General features: G+C 38.4%; 1 protein-coding gene across 5 annotated transcripts in view; it reads left to right on the top strand.

The window, feature by feature from the left end:
- The window catches only part of grin1b (glutamate receptor, ionotropic, N-methyl D-aspartate 1b), a 60,231-nt gene that overhangs the window by 36,300 nt on the left and 5,737 nt on the right, over positions 1 to 18,194 (top strand). For all 5 annotated transcript variants that reach the window (XM_065966308.1, XM_020649738.2, XM_065966310.1 and 2 more), the window contains 8 exons: positions 2,177 to 2,341; positions 4,128 to 4,246; positions 6,683 to 6,795; positions 6,872 to 7,020; positions 7,914 to 8,071; positions 8,188 to 8,349; positions 8,988 to 9,097; positions 10,676 to 10,821. In XM_065966308.1, coding sequence (XP_065822380.1) covers positions 2,177 to 2,341; positions 4,128 to 4,246; positions 6,683 to 6,795; positions 6,872 to 7,020; positions 7,914 to 8,071; positions 8,188 to 8,349; positions 8,988 to 9,097; positions 10,676 to 10,821 — 1,122 coding nt within the window. The remainder of the gene's footprint in view (positions 1 to 2,176; positions 2,342 to 4,127; positions 4,247 to 6,682; positions 6,796 to 6,871; positions 7,021 to 7,913; positions 8,072 to 8,187; positions 8,350 to 8,987; positions 9,098 to 10,675; positions 10,822 to 18,194) is intronic.

Raw genomic sequence — 18,194 nt, 5'->3', positions numbered from 1 at the left:
ATATGACACATAATAAGGGGCCCTTAATTACAATAATGTCAAATTCAGCAATTCGATATTTGATTTTTTGCAAGACAATCATAAATCATTATACTACTGTCTTCTCTTTTTATCCTGCTGTCAACGTGTTCTTTAGCCAATTCACTTCTGTTGACACTACCATCATTCATTTCGTAACCGCTATATAGAGGAGTCATGAATGGTGGCACAGTGAATCCATTTGGCAGGGAAAACTGTTTTAGAGCTCAATGATAAAAAATATATATACTGTATATTGATATTCCATCAATGGATACCATAGGCACCATCGAGTCACCATGAGTCAGGACAACGATAAATTGTCCTATCAATATTTTGTCCCACCCTATTGCTCATTGAGAACACAGTAAGGAATACAGCTCTCCTCTTTGCCATGTGGTATTACATCCCTCTAAGCTCTGACGGACATCTTTCGATGTTGTCATCTTAACGTTTCATCTCTTACAATGGGTTTGATGCAGTTATTTGTGTCTCCATCAAACAGTGAACTATTTTTCACACAGCAGTAGGGTTTGGAAACAAGCAGCAGTTCTTGTTTTCTCCGGATGATGTTGTGGAAATGTGATTAAAACTTGGCTTACTTTCATGTCACTGTGACTCTCCGTCTCTCTGACCTGTTTACTGATTCAACACCAGTATAGCGCTGAGGCTTGTTGCTATGGCGACCACTGCTCTGTCCCTGACTCTGACCTTGTTGAAGCTGAGAGACATTTCGTCATTACCATCTCTCTCTCTTTTCTGCTGCTCCGAATGACTCCAGCTCTCCTCTCACCTCCTCCATCACCTCCTCCATCGCTTCCTCTCCTCCCTTTATTTTCCCTAAAGTCTGCCTTTTTGTGATGCCTCCGCCTCTTCTCCTCCCACTTTTCTCCTTTCACATGTCTCCCTTCCCCTGTCTCTTGCTACAGATTTATTTTTAGTTGAAATATCTTCTTCATTTTCGGGGAAGATAAAAGATTCACAGATAAAATAAAAATCCAGGACGGATAAAACATCAACTCAGTCAAGGTGCTTCCCTCCTGAGAGCAGTGATGCTTTTATTCCAATCCAATCCAGGCCAAAGTGCTAACAACCAAACATAAAACAATTAAAAACACAAACACCAATGTAAAGACATTATTCTTCATTTTGAAAATACATTTTACAAATTCATCAATGTCAGTAATTTTTTCAGTTTTTTTCAAATGTATATATTTTTGGAATATCTCTGGCTGTCATTCATTCTATTTAACAATTTTTAAACAGATTCTCTGTGCACGTAATTGAACTTCAGACTTTTTCTCTGATTGCCAGCATGTTCTTTTCCACTCTTGCCTGGTTACTTTAAATACATCCAATTACTTGTAGCATTGACATTCTGGCGAAACACTGTCAGTGTACCGTCAGATTGTGTTGTTTCATCTGACATTGTGGACACATTGTAAAGATTATACTGTGATATCTGTAGTGTCCTTTTTAAGCCATGTCATGCCTCTGGAGACCCTCTACCCTCTCTTGTCTGACAGAGAACATTGTGAGGGTGTACCCCACCTCTCACCCAATGACAACTGGGATTAGCTCCAAACCCTTGTGACCTGAACGGCCTATAGATAGGTGTATATATAATGTAGTAAATGTACTGTTAATTAGGAAGTGGCCTGAAGTCCCACTGGATTTCCTCTATAAATAGTTTTTCAATTTTTGATTGATTAGGAAGCATTGAAATATGACTTATATGTCAGATTCTCTGCTTTTAAACAATTTGCAAGCCTGGATCACAGCATTACCATGTTATAACTACATTTAAGTCGATCTCTTAAGTGGATGCTTGATGACATGGCCACGTTCTAAATATGGTGAATGTTTAAACCTAAAAGAAGAGAGATAAATCTGACTACACCAACAGGGAATGAGGTATTCACTCTCTGATTGATGACAAAGCCTCTGAGAGCGACGGCCATCTTTGGCAGCCTCCAATGTAGCCAGCATTTAGCATTGACAGCATATAGATACCCTGAAGGATCAAATCCATTTTCTTCCACTCCCCCTCCTTCTTAGACAAAACTCTGTTGTTAGTGTTGTGCCAACTGCTGGAGGAGATGTATATTAGAGTAAAATCAGACACCTCTGACCTCTGTTGTCCCTTCCCCTACTGCAGGTGAACAACAGCAATAAGAAAGAGTGGAACGGCATGATGGGAGAGCTGCTGGGAGGCCTGGCCGACATGATAGTCGCTCCCCTCACCATCAACAATGAGCGTGCTCAGTACATCGAGTTCTCCAAGCCCTTCAAATACCAGGGGCTCACCATCCTCGTCAAGAAGGTGAGCAGTTGTGTCAGATCTCTCAGATACAGATTACAGTCTTCTCTGGATGGAGTCCACACACAAAAACACAAAACATCTAGGGGGTAATGCAAACTTGATCAGGAGATAATTGGTGCAAAAGATTTTTTATGGTTTTAGAATAACAACTTTTATGGCTAGAGCATGACTAATCAAACTTAAAGAACACTTGAGGCTGTATAGCTTTTCTGTTTATTAATAATAATAATAATAATAATAATAATAATAATAATAATTTATACTTTATTGATCCCGCAAGGGGAAATTCATTTTTTACATTCTGTCTAGTAAACATGCTACACAAACATAGGCTGAAATACACACACACATGCACAAACAGGATCCTATGGACATGCACTAATGGAGAGGTCTCAGAGTGAGGGGGTTGCCCACAGTGGGCTCTCCTGAGCTGGTGGGGGGGTTAGGTGCCTTGCTCAAGGGCACCTCGGCAGTGCTCAGGAGCTGGACTGGCACCTCTCCAGCTACCATGCCAATTTATATGCTACTTATATACAGCTAGGGAAAGTATGAAGGGCTAAAATAGTGCAGAAACACTATTCTAGTCCACTTGGGTGTGTAAATGTATTCAAAAGAAATCTCAAAATAAGCAAAAGAGGACTCAAGACGTGATCGTGATTACACTACGGTGCAGAAAAGGCACAAACTGGTGCTTTCAAATGTTTGGTGATTAAAATTCATCAAGGTGAGACACAAACGTGCATAGTCATGTTCATCATTTGAAGGCCATCAGGGGCCCTTAATGACAAATGATAAAAAACAACAACATATGAATTCAAACATGAAAAATGGGCCACTTTACAGTTAAAAAGAACATTTCAGAAACGTTTCATCAATAAATTTGCCAAAACAAATCAACATTAATTTTTCTTCTGGTGAAATTGGATGATTGTGTTAAATGGGTATGTAATAACATCTGAAATTGACCCTAGGTCCATGAATCAAATCAAATTGAAATCATATTTATGATATTGGCAAATTTCATATCATTGTCCAAAGAATTGGTATATGGTATCATGATGAAACTGGTGAAAACCAATGAAGAAGCTGCTGAACCATTGTTGTTTGGGTTTAAATACATAATACAGGAGAAAGAGTCTATAACACTTAATCAGACCTGACATCTGGACCTCCTTACAGCTCGAATCAGGCTGCTGTCATGCTGCTCTGAAAGATTATTTGGGATATTTTGAGTCAGTGACCCAATTTACTGCTAGTGAGGCTCAGCAGCAGGAAGTTGGTCAATTGTTTCCATCGACCCTCCACACTTCTGATCCAGGATCATATCTGGTCCACTGGTTTAATACCTCTAATGGATCCAACAGGGATAATTAATTCCTTCTGGCTGGAGCATTAAACAGTTATTCTTTAATTACAGATAGTTACGCAGAGTTGGAGATTAGTGCCTTGCTCAGAAACAACGTCAAAGTAATATAAATTATTTATCATTCCAGTTTAAATACTGTGTCAATTGACCAACCTCAACTTGTTGCTAGGAGGCTTCAGATTGTCCACAGTTGGGGGGGTTGGTGGGAGTCCACCATGAAATATATAAAGTATGAATGCAACACACACACACACACACACACACACACACACACACACACACACACACACACACACACACACACACACACACACACACACACACACACACACACACACACACACACATATATATAATATTATTCTGCATGATAATTATGATGGGATTGTTAAAATGATGTGTTGTTTTTTGTGTGTTCAGGAAATCCCTCGCAGCACTTTGGATTCATTCATGCAGCCGTTCCAGAGCACACTGTGGCTGTTAGTCGGTCTGTCGGTCCACGTGGTGGCAGTGATGCTTTACCTATTAGACCGGTTCAGGTAATTACACACACACACACACACACACACACACACACACATGATGGTATTCTGCTATTCTAATAAGAAGTTTATTTGAAAAGACTGTTTTGGCCTCCATTAGAACTGTAAAAATACAACTAACTAACTAACTAGCGGTGCAACGATCCATCGACCTGCATTGAGAAATCAATTGATGGAACAATGATCCAATCAAATCAATGGAAAGTCAAAACATCGATCGACATCGTAATTTTTATATCTCTTTTAGTTTGAAATTCCCACCAGGCGTCTGTTTGACAGTTTCTGACCGTCATCTGGAACTTTCAAACAAGCTAGTGGCAAACAGACGTTAGCAAGAAACCAAGATAAACACAGAATACATTAAGCATTAAGCAATGTGGAATTTATTTTGGACAAAGACAAGACCTGGTTGGACTGGCCAACTTTTAATTCTGAACATGTTAGCATGTTTCTTTTCTTTTTTTTTTTTTTACCCGTATACTATCATCATCTAACTCCTACATAGATAACACTATCCGCCATTGTTATCTACCCATAGCTAAAGTTTTTTGATTAGTGTCTGATGCAGGCTCTGCAGGTAAACAAAGACAGAAGCCTGCTGTGTCTCCATGGATTGAGCCAACATAACATTATTAACTTTTCAAGAAAACCTGGATCATATTTTATGGATGAAATATTTTCTGGTCATCTCTGAGGTCCTCTGGCTGCTGAGTCTAAGCTTTCATTGAATCACAAGTTTCTAACTGGTGAGAATGTTTGCTTGTAGCTGTTAGCAAGTTGGCTCAATATGTCCCAGTCTGGAAGCTCACAACGCCAGGGGGATATGAGTGTTTACATCACTTGCAAATAAGATTTGGACTGCCAAGACCTACAGGTTTTTAAGCCTGGGGCAGGAGGGGCGATGTTGGAATCAGAGCGAGTGAGCAGCCAATTTACCGCACCCCAGGCAGCCCCAGAGTACATGAGTTATTGACTGACTGCCATACAGGCTCTCTGAGCGTTGGCTAACTTTTCAGGGCTTCTGATTTAGCCAGCTGTCAGTGAAAAAGGCCTTCAAGCCAAGACTTCCTTGTCCATACTTTGCCACAGTTTACGGTCCAACTAGTGACTTCAGAAACAAGAAAGGAGATGGTGTTGAGTGAAAATGTCTAAGAGATGAATGAACGAGCACATTTTTAAAGACAGTTATTAAAGCTGTCAACGTTGTATTTGTTTTACAATGAGGTGTGGCCAAGCAAAAATCTGGCATGTTCCTATCTTGAGGATGCTGAAAACACCTGTGCCTTAGACCACCTAAAACCTGGTCTAAACTCTGAAGTGTGTTGAACAGTATGTTTCTGATATTAAGAGGATGCATTAGAAACATGGGCACACTACGTCACAACGACCATCCACTGAGCTTAATCCACAAACACAGGATGTACAACAGCGCACCTACTCCACAGTTTAATATCATATGTGCTGATACATTCAAATAGAGTGTTTAAAGGATTGGAGGGCTGACAGACAGAGAGCTTTTGTTTCTGTTTCTGTTTGTTTCCAAGCACTCCTCCTTGCATGTCCCAGGGCACGTTCTGTTTAATACACAGAGAAACACATGCAGAAGCATACACACACAGAGTTGGATTTATAATAAATCTTGTACATAACTGTGAGTGTTACTGAAAATACAGCCCACAGTTATTAATACAGACTGTCTAGTGTCCATTCCGCCTGCATTATAGACTATAGCCAGGGATTCCAGCATTTCAGCAGAGAAAATGAGTAAATAAATGTTTACAGCCTACCTTTATTTGATGTTTAAAACACAGAACATTACTAAACATAGATCCTGTCTCATCCTGTCAGTTTGTCTGGATATCTTAAAAATGAATAAGGATACACTTTTGTGCCTCATGTGGAAATATTCAGTGAATCTTTCTGATTGTTTCTGATGATGTGGGAATAATTCAGTGAAATATAACTTCATTCCACCATCAACGTATCTTTTATACAATGTTCTGTTTGGGTTCTGGATATTCAGGGGCAAAATGAAAGCAGAGAAGTTAAATGAGCCGACCAGAGTTCATTCTGTCCTTGAAAAAAAATGGAAATCTGCCACGTACATCTGGCTCTTAAATGGAATGACACTCTGATTGGTTTGATTCATTTTACGACAAAACACACCTATGCATAATCAAGCCACATAATCCATCGTATTTGTGCTCTGCACCCAGATTGTGCGCCTTGTAAATACCAATATATAATCAGACACTCCCCAAATGGTCTGAGCGCCACACCCTACAGACAAGGTGCTTTACGCCACTTAAAAAGGGCCCTTAGACACAAATATTAATTGCTTGAGTGATGGGAAAAATAACAGTAACTGTCAGCAATGTTTCTCGAACGACCTAAAAAAAACACAACTCAGAAAACATACCTGTGTTCCTGCAGCCCGTTCGGAAGGTTTAAAGTGAATAGTGAAGAAGAAGAAGAAGATGCCCTCACCTTGTCCTCGGCTATGTGGTTCTCATGGGGAGTACTCCTGAACTCTGGGATAGGAGAAGGTTGGTTGTCTTCTAATTGAACACATCCTGCCCTTCAGTCCTATCGATCACACTAATAATCTGTCTGTGAATGTAGGAGCTCCCCGGAGTTTCTCAGCGAGGATTCTTGGTATGGTGTGGGCAGGTTTTGCTATGATCATTGTAGCTTCATATACTGCCAACCTGGCAGCCTTCCTTGTGTTGGACCGGCCTGAGGAGCGCATCACTGGCATCAATGACCCCAGGGTGAGACACTCAATTCTTCTCTCATTCTATTAAAATAAATCAATTACTATCTCCCTTCCAAATCTTTTGTGCCTCAATTAAGCAAAACAACTGGCTTTATCCTAAGTGCTCAAATCACCTGAATAAGTTGACTAGATGTAAATCAACTGAGTTCATAGTGGATTGATTGGATGAAGTTATATTTTGGTATCACTTTGATAGCTCAATCTTCAAATGAAGAAGGTTAGGACATCTTGAAAACTGAAACTGCCTGATTTTTGCACATTTGCACTGCTTCCAGATATGAATTGCTGTGAGGCAGGTCTTGTTAACTCCTTGTGATCTCTGCTCTGGTCACAAATGGAAGTTAAGTGTCACTTTAAACCTGAGAGTGGTACAAACCTCTCAACCTCTGCTTGTCATAATTAGCTGACACAGAGTTTGGCAGACCAACAGGAGAGACAGTCTGTGGTGCTCAGGATTTCATAACAAAATACAAACAGGACTCAATTGTTGTTGTTTTTTTCCTCTGACTGTATTAAACCGGACGTTCCACTTCACAGCTGATGAAGAAAAACGATAAATATGAAGCTTTCAGGTTAAACTGGTTAACGTGGAAGTTTACTGTGCTATTGAGGTTTAAATGGGAATTTGGTTAAGGGAATGAGTTGTTATCTTTGTAGATTGTTTGCCTGAAACACCCGTCTGTACTCTGGTGACAATTCACGCTGATATTTGACAAACACACATTAGACCGAAGTATAGACGGTGTATAGACTGTAGATAGATCAATTCATGTTTAGTGATCCCGAACTGAGAAATTGTTGAAACTTGATCTTACAGAGTAGAAATATGAATATTAAAATATCAAATGTGAGCCTATTGACAATGTTCTGTGCTGTAATTGTTTTTAGCTTCGGAATCCGTCAGATAAATTCATCTACGCCACAGTGAAGCAGAGCTCGGTTGATATTTACTTCAGACGGCAGGTGGAGCTAAGCACCATGTACAGGCACATGGAGAAACACAATTACGAGAGCGCTGCTGAGGCCATCCAAGCTGTTAGAGACAAGTAAGCTGTTTATACACTTGGGATTATATCTGTCATACACTTGACTGGTTTGATCCACATTCATTAATCAATTGTATCCACCAGACACATAATGTTTTCTTCTCCTCCCTCTGTAGTAAGCTTCATGCCTTCATCTGGGACAGCGCTGTGTTGGAGTTCGAGGCATCGCAGAAGTGCGACCTAGTGACTACGGGAGAGCTTTTCTTTCGTTCCGGTTTTGGGATTGGAATGAGAAAAGACAGTCCATGGAAACAAAACGTTTCTCTTGCTATTCTCAGGTACAAAGAAACACTACAAACATACTGGTAGTCGTGTTCTTTTCTACAATACCTAGTTGAGGCTATTTTGATACCCAAAAATCTCACTGATCAACTTTTGATACTCTGTTACATTTATAATACTATACTAATACTGTACAGGTGCTCTGCTTATAGCCACAACAGCCACAAAAGGCTAAGAAAGCCTATTAATATTATCGATGGACAATTGATGCCCTCCATTTGAAGACTTTACTCACGCTCTGTTTATACCCCATTTTTGGTCAACATGTACCCTTCTGATTTCTTGCTTACACTTGTGTTTCCTGATACACCTATCTGATACATTTTTAAACCCCACTGATAGTCATGTGATTGTCTAGTGATACCCTTTTACATTTTGAATTCTGATACACAGTCTGATAACAACGTAGCCCTCAAGAAACCCTATGAATACCTTTTGGACACTCTGCTTATTCTCTACCATTACGCCTATGATACCCGACTAATGAACTGTTCATACTTTGCATCCCCTCTATTTGTACCCACCTCATGCTTCTCTAACTCTCTACAGATATATTTCCCTAATGACTTGTTAACATAGACTTGGTCTTATGCTGTGTGTTGATGTCTTACTATTTTTCATTGTCTTTCCCTAGCTCCCACGAGAATGGCTTCATGGAGGACTTGGACAAGACATGGGTACGATACCAGGAGTGCGACTCCAGGAGCAATGCCCCTGCCACCCTCACCTTTGAGAACATGGCAGGTAAGAAGCAGACTAATGGACTGGTGTGGATCATTTAAGTAAATGTTTAGCGTCTAGATTTAAAATTAGTAGCATACTTCCAGATTTAAAAGTTCATTCTTTTGAAACAATTATGATGTTCTAATGAATGATCTGAGGCAAACTGTACCTATAGCCAAAAATGAGCTATGAACAGTAATGTTGGTTTAAGGATTGTGACTTTTTCCTCTTTTATGTCACACATTCAGTGCATTTGCATTGAGTTATAAAGCAACACATTTTAAAATCAGAAATATATAAATATCAATTGCACCATTGCAATAGAACATGTTACTTAGCTCTAATGTAAATTCATTTTATCACTGAAAGGGTCGCACGATTTACATGTTGAGGTCTGATATTAATAATAATACATTTTATTCATAAAGCGCTTTTAAGGTACTCGAAGACACTGTATATAGTTAAAAGTTATAAGATCAAAACATCATAGTATAGGAAGAAACTAGCAAACATAGCAACTACAGAAAGTAGTATGACAGTGGAGTAGCTCAATGAGCAATAAGGGGGTCTGGTGGTTGAGGGATTTTGTATTGAATACAGTAAGGGACAGGGAGCAAGTGGAAATGAAGAACAGGGGTGATGTGGTCACAGGACTGGGTTTGGGTCAGTAAAGTCCTGGATGTATAGGAGATTATTGAGGACTTTGGATGATGTCCAGTAAAGGATGTTATTGCAGTGGTCGTATTCATAGTTAAGTGTTAGGCAATTTGTATGCATCCATGTTTTTATTTCAGTAAGGCAGTTTGTTAGTGTGGAGCTGGTTGCTGTGGTGATGGAATTGGTGGAGATGTAAAGCTGGATGTCATCGCCGTAGAGGTGGAAAGGACCATGATGACGAAGAAGCTGCCATATCGATGTAACTGAATAGCATGGTGCCGTTCTTCTATAGCTCCTACAGTTAGTGCTACTGAGTTTAAGACAAACTTCACAGCAAACAGTCTTCATGCTGTCGGTATGACATTAGCAAATATGTTGTTAGCAGTCCTGAGGGAAAGTGAGATCCATTACTAAAAAACTATTCGCCAGTGCTAGCAGCCGTTGTCGCTTGACTGCCCTTAGTTAGTTCAAAACAAAAATATAGGGTGAGTTAAAACGACTAAAAACAATGCTGCTTTGCCCGTGGTGTACTTTTTCGGTCCTGAACAAGCGAGCTAAGTGATTAGGCCGGTAAAACCCTGGGTAAAACAATAATTCAATATAAAGTCAGCATTTTGGTACAATGTTTCGGGGTTACGGCTGCCGCCACATATGTAAAGTTTGTTTCAGTGTGTGCTCAAAAATCTGATCAAGGTAGCCTAGTGGTTGGATTGTGCGCTCCATGTTCAGAGACTTTGAGAGCAGGCGACCAGGGTTCGAATCTGACCTGTGGCTCCTTTCAAGGCATGTCGTTCCCCACTCTCTCTTTCGCCAGTTTCTTACGCTATCCACTGTCCTATCTCTAACAATAATGGCATAAAAAGCCCCAAATTACATTTAAAAAAAAACTTTTGCTTTTTATTACCTCAACTAACATCAATCGACTTTACCTATCCTCTTCAGGTGTGTTCATGCTGGTAGCTGGTGGCATCGTCGCGGGGATATTCCTCATCTTCATCGAGATTGCTTACAAACGACACAAAGACGCCAGAAGGAAACAGATGCAGCTCGCCTTCGCTGCAGTGAATGTCTGGAGGAAGAACTTACAGGTACCTGTCTCTACTTCTGTACTCTTCTTCTTCTCTAAAAATCTCTACCATACTGTACTGTAGGATTATTCACTTTACTGTACTGAACTCTACTGTACCTAAACTGCACTCTTATTCTACTTTACTAAAGGTCTTTATTATGCTGTTGTTTACTCTGGTAAAAACTCTAACTTTACTTTAATCCTGCTCAATTCTTACACTATTGTACTCCACTTTTCTTTTTTTACTAAACTCTATTCTAAAGAACTCAGCTGTACTGAATTTAAGATGACTCTACTGCACTGTAATCAATTTAACTCTACTCTCACTATCCTGTTCTCTACAATTGTTAGTGTAGTCACGGGTTACTTCTCGAAATTTTCTGGACTACAATTGAATGTGTGGGGTTGGTCTTGGAAAAGACATTCTCATTCATTTTCTGATAATGTTGGTACTTTTGTAACACATTTTGAGATATGCACCTCCATGCCTTTTACCACAAGAAGCCCCTGCTGAGCCATCTATGGGGCCCATAGATGGCTCAGCAGGGGGTTTCTTGAATGAATGCTGAATAAACCAAGGTGTTTGTCTCAAGGTCAGTCTTTAGTCAATTGTTAGCCAAACAGTACCACTTCTTTTATAGCCACTGACTGTGAGTGCTTTTTTTGGCAAGTGCTGTGATTGCCTGCCCTCTACTTCCCCTAGTTCCCCTAGTGTTGCAATGATACTGGCTAGCTACTAAATACGAAACATCTCACATACTGAGAGAGGAGAGAGAGAGTAAGATGGAGAGTCTTTGCAGCGACTTTCAAACACACCAAGACAATTATCTGTTGATCTGCCTGGAGCCTGATTGGACAAACATTTCGTATCTCTACCTGAGTTGTGAGAAGAATTGTAGGACATTAACGCTGCTGCTCTGGTATCAGGCAGTGGTTTAATCTCACTTCTAGATAAAAGAAGAATACATTTGGCTGCACCCAAAACTGTGTGAAACCTAAAATCAGGTTTAGTATCTCTGCAGCCACCACCAAGTCTCTGACAGGAATATTTATGATGTAGTTTGTAATGTCCTCTCAAAAACCTGCAGCCTCACAGCATCCATGTTTGTATTCAGATTGTGGTTCAGGGCTGTCAGAACAATACAGCACAGCAGTTCAATGAGGTATGATGGGAAATGTCCACAGGGATTCATCTGCCCGCTGTCTCGGCGACAAACCTCCTGTTTCAACTGTTGTTGAATCATCAAATGTCAGGAAAAGGATCTCAGAGAGGAAAACAATAAATAGACATCTGTGTGTTTTTCTGCTCTAAATTTAATGTTCAGGGGCAACTATTACTCATACTTATTATATGCTGATAAACCCAAGAAACATTCATGTCAAAAGAGATGCATGTTTGCCTTTAGGACACACAATTAATGAAAAACTGGAAAATGGAATGGAAAAAAAAATGTATTGATTAAATTGTAGCTACAGAATAAAATAAATTACCTATTCAATGGTTCATTGCTGCTTTAAGTCATTTTGTTTGGGCAAATAACAAAATTACACGTTATCTTGTCATTTAAATATTAAATTCTCATTGGGAGACATGCATGGATGGCTCAGCTTGTAGCTCTATATTTTCTGATCTTCAGTTCAATGAATTATGAACAGTCATTCATATAGTGAAGGTATAAATATACATGACATATATGCCTCATTTATGTATGTATGTGAGTAACATGTCTGATCTCATAGATGTTCAGCAGAGGACTGAAACATAGGACAGACAGTCATCAACATAGAATTTCATGTTTGTGTTTCACATCTAAATTTAATGTGTCCCTGTTGTTGTTGTTGGTGGGTGTGTGATCAGAGAAAAACACCCAGAGGATCATCAGATAGACACATAGACATCAGTTTTACACAATGGAGGACACAAGACAATACATGTGAGGGAATCATATTGCTTTATCCCGTATTTACCGCATCACATTGCTAAAAACTACATCACAAACAGACAACACAACAAAATACAGCAGCTCTACCAAATACAACACAACTGAAAACGACAAAACCATATACAATTTAATAACCAACACTGTTTTGCTTTGGTATAGGTTTGTGTTGTGGTTCCCCAACACAACAAAAGACAAAGCACAACTAACTGGAAATTACAAGATTATAATGCAACACAACCAATGACAACAACACAACCTAATACTTTATTGAAAAAAATACTATAAGATACAATTGCTTCAACACACCCCAATATTACAACTCAATCAAATATCTTAACACAACTCAACCAGTTTAAATAACACAAGTTAAAACCACAGCTAAACCAATTACAATCCCACAACCAATAACAAAGAATGAAAAAAACACAACAAAATGTATCACAACACATCCAAATACAGATAACACAAGAAAGTACCACAACACAAGCAAATAGCAAAATATATACAAAAACAAATTAAATTCCACAACATATACCAAATCACAATTCAATTTTGCCAAATACCACCAAATATGCATTTGGCGGTTTTGTGGAATGTAGTTGTGTATCTAAATTTGGTTGTGTTGTCTGTATTTGTAGTGCTGATTCTTTATTTGATTTGCTGTGTGTTGAGCTCTCGGATCCCAGATATTAGTAGTATCAACAAAACTGAAACCAAATGCCGTCTTTGCACAGACAGGGAGACATTATCTCGTAATCTGTCCATCTTTCCAACTTTTATGGCTGCCAGCAAATACCCTTGTATCTCCTTGAAAAAATTCACTGCATGTCATTAAAGTTGCTGCAGCAGTTTTGACGCTCATAAAATATCAAATCAAACTTTATTGCTCTCCGTAGAGGAACACAGAGCGTCACTGCAGCAAAAACAAGAATGCAGAGAGAAAATGTAAAAGTGAACAGTATCATTAGATTGAGGCTTTGAGACATATGAATAGCTGTGTGCTGCAGTCATCAAATCATGCAAAAATATTCCCTTAAAAGGATAATTCACCCGTTGAAACATGAATCTGTATTGACATTGGGTCATATATGTAGTAGAAATGTGAAATAAATTTCGAAGTTGGTGCCTTCTTCACCGAGAAAAGGCAGAAAGTGTCTTTTTGGCTCATGTGGATGAAAGACAACAACTCCCAGAATGCACAGCACAGGAGGCCACACCCACTTAAGGGTGCTCTATTTACAGACATTTACTACAGCACATAAGGCCGTTTCCTCAACTGATTCCGAGATTTCTTCCAGTAGAAATTGGCATCTTGGAAATTCAGAAAACAAACTCTATGTCTGTGTTCACTGGCAAAACAGTGAGAGCACCAACACTACCAGTCCGCTCCAGCTTGAGCAAGATGGCAGACATACGTCTGTAGCTTCTGTGGTCGAAAACATGAGGAACTAGCGATGTAGTTTCACCCCCACTAACCATAGCAGCCTCCGATGACACAAAATGACAATTTCTGAATCATCGCTCATTTTCAGACTTAGAATTACAAAGATATGCAAAAATATGGATGAATAAAGAAGGTTGTATGCAAATAGGTAAACGATCATAACTTAAAAGTTATAGAAGCTTTCTATTGAATTTTACTGATTAAGCTATTTCCTGTTACCTCACACATTAGATGGACCAACTGAATTACAGACAGCTATGATAGAGCCAAACAATAGGATACTTTACATTTAAAATAAGGAGTGTCATGCTACTAAACATAGTATTGGTATCAAAGTCATAATTTTGTTATTGTGACAACACAAGATGGTACTAACTGACAAGCCTACAGGACAGCTATAACACAGTATGTTAGCTGTCATTTATTAGTGTACAGGGCCTCAACGTCACAATCAGTTCTTCTTGACTAATGTTAAATGTATAAGGTGCAGTTTTTGTTTTAATAATACACTGAGCTTTACCACACACAAGACACTTATGATGAGACAGTGCTTGTTCAGATAAATACCTTATGCCAAAACTTAAAACAAAAAAATGAACTCAAAACAAGAATGTATTATATATGAAAAAGGAGGTTTGTTGTCAATTTTAATAGTAATTTATTTGAACTACTATACTCCCACTGCAGTGACGATTTTAAAGAAACATAGTCTACTGTACACAGCTTAAACAGGAAGAAGATATTGAGAATTCAGTGATAACACTGTGGCACCAAAATAATTATTTTCTGTGTGTTTATCCTTAAGGGGGAAATTAAAAACTAGTTCCTCTATATTGGTGAACTCACCAACCAAAGCAGACTCTATTGTCATTCTATGGGAAAAATAAATCTTTTTTTTTATGAAGAACCTGTTGGGCCAGTTTAATGATGGAAGATTCACAGATGCACACGCTGTTTATGCTTCATATGACTGATTACTTAACTGTTCATGCACACAGATGAACAGAGAAGAAACCTGCTTGGATTTTTTCTGGTTTGAAGTCTTTGTTCCAGATGTTTTACAGCCTTGCCAGCAGCTGGGACTGAACACATTAATAATCATCAATTCTCTGCCTGGATTAGCACATCAAACACTAGCAGCTAAAGGCTAACCACTAGCAGAGGATGATTAGCACTTCAAACAGCTGTGTCCTTAGGCGTGGAGTTAGCTGAGCTGGATTAACGCATAAAACGCAGCAGCTATGAGAGAAATGCAAGACAAAATGCAAATGAGCTAGAGATATGAAACCCCTTTTAGAGCAACTCACACTGCCAGCCATTCAACAGACAGATGTGCACAGATCTAAAAGAACATTATTTTTGTGATAAGTCTGTAAACCAGAATATTAAAGGTGTTTTACTTCATGCTGTCATTTGGTGTTCTGGTGGTAAAGGGGGTGGTTAGAGATGAATCTCTACTACTGCTTATAGATACTACAACTAAGTATGAAATTAAACCTTAGACAAAGGACAGGGTCTTGTGTGTTACAGACACCACACACCAATTCCTGGCGGTGAAGGTGATGACAGAAACCAAGCAATGTACGTCTCCAGTTGTTATATTGAGCTGAGCTGAGAAGGCTGGTGAGGCAGGTTGTGCTTCACCAACCAAAATGAACACAAATAATCCAAGTGGCAAACTTGGATAAAATATCTGTCTTGCTAAAGCTCAATGTGTAATCCTTAAACATGAAGAAATGTTAAGATATGATTGGACCTTTTGAATTGGAAAGATCAATTTAACAGCTTTAAATTACAAGAATATAATGTGTACATCATCATCAGCTAGCTAACCTTGCCTTACCTTGTGAGAACGATTGCATTGCAATGACTTGTTTACTTTTATTTCTACTATTGTACATTTAGTTTTACATGTTGTTTTGTAACCAAATTTGTGCAAGTTTCAGTACAGTAGAGTGCAGTACAGTAGATGAAACACATCATTAATTAGAGCTGAAAAATGTCGCTAGCTGGTGACTTTATATAATAGTGTGGTCAGATCTGCAAACCTGCAGGTTCAGATCTGAATAATTGGGGACACCTTTAATAATGTTTAGTGTTATCTGACAGTTTAAAGGGAGGAACAGGAACAGGGCATCATTTATGGTGTCATTTTTATTCTATTTGTCATGTGTTTTATTTCACTGACTGATGCTGTGATCAAAGTCTTCCACTGTTATGTTTCTGAAAATGGACATTCAAGTTTGATTCATGTTGACATGGGTAAAGAAATATCTTTGTGGAACTTTTTATCTGTGTTGACATTATAGTCTTTGAGTGTGTTTTCTGCTTCGTTTGGGTCTTCAGAAGACTATGCTTCTAATTTTTAACCAATGTTTTCACTAGATTTTTGTTTTCCATTTCAAACTGAATGTGTTCAAGGTTTAAATAATCCACTCCAGGGCTGGGTATGTTAAGAATAGCTTCATCTATAAAGACAACTCAGTACTATTCTTTTTATATAAAGTCTGGTGACAGTTTTCTTCTACTCATCAAATCTCATTGTCACACCAACAATCAAAGTTTCAATTGAACAAAAGTGCAATCCATAAAAAGTATGAGCTTCAAATGAAATGAAATGGCTTGATATTAAAGGACACATTATTATACTAATAGATTATTATATACTGTGGAGACTGTGCCATGTGAGCCAAAACAAGCATGTTCAATAATTATCTATGAGTTAGAGGGTTTCCTCTTCAGCTACACTTGTATTATATCTAAATATCTTAGTTTTTCTGTGGTTGCAGTCGTTATGAAGAGATGGTAAAGTAACGACACTGTGCTGCAGCTCCACTGAGTGTTCAATAGTGGCAGCCCTCCAGGCCTCCACACTAGTCTCACATGTGACTGAAAACTATGAATTTAGAAGTGCACATATTTCAGTTTTATTCTTAAATGAAATGAGTAAACCAACAATCCCACAGTTACTCACGTGAGTAATGAAAGGCTAATCTGATCTGTCTCTTTTTTCAATATAAAATCATATCATATTTTTGTCTTTTACTGAGATTTGTTGACAGGAAGAATAAACAAGAGTATACCAGACGGTCAGTGTATCTTTTGGTCATTTGATTTTCCTTTCAGGAAGTCCACAAAGTGGATTTGTGATTTTCGTTTTAAAAATACAAAAATTTAAATTTAAATACAAGGCGTTTTTCTTTTTCATGGTCAAAAAGGGATGAGGGAAATTTAAAAAAATGAAATTTTCTTTTTCATATAACAAAAAATGTAATCACTAGAAAACAGATACGAAAAAAAGGCCTGTTTTTTCATATTCTGAGACTGGATCTTGTCATTTACAAGGCAATGAGGAAATACAAAATGAAAATCGAATCATTTTCAAAATTTCGCTTATCCCTTTTTGACCATAAAAAGAAAAACGCCTTGTATTTCAATTTCAATTTTTGTATTTTAAAACAAAAATCAAATAACCACTCGTTTTTTGTTTTTTAATACCCGTCTCTGAAAGGAAAAATCGAATGACCAAAACATACACTGACCCCAGACTTATTTTACTTCAGTAAAAGTTCTCAAGCCGGTGAGTATATTTTCATTGTGATACCCAGCCCTGATCTAGCCATGTCTGACCTGTATCCCTAGATTTGTGAAACTTACACAATGGACACTTTCCTTTCCACAGTGAAATTTGCCTGGCAAAATCAAATGTCAGAATTTACATTTGATTCAAGCCAAAATCGTGACTTTTTCTTAATCTCAACAATTTGGTGAATTGACCTTACCAAACCAACAACTTTGGCTAGTTTTAGGAAAAGAGCCATTGTTTCCTTATTTCAACAACTTCCCCAAATCTTAAGTGGACTTTGCTCCTCTCTAAGGAACACAATGACAAAATAAATAAACACAATTCTGAAAATGGTTTCGCTTGTTTATGGGTTGGGACTAGACATGAACCTTTAACTTGTATTACTCGATGTTTGGAGTCACTGGTGAAAACCGAAAATG

Source organism: Labrus bergylta, chromosome 2 (genome assembly GCF_963930695.1).
Source record: "Labrus bergylta chromosome 2, fLabBer1.1, whole genome shotgun sequence".
Classification (NCBI taxonomy): domain Eukaryota; kingdom Metazoa; phylum Chordata; class Actinopteri; order Labriformes; family Labridae; genus Labrus; species Labrus bergylta.
The sequence above is the reverse complement of the archived record's forward strand: the minus strand, read 5'-3'. Positions and strand labels throughout refer to the sequence as shown.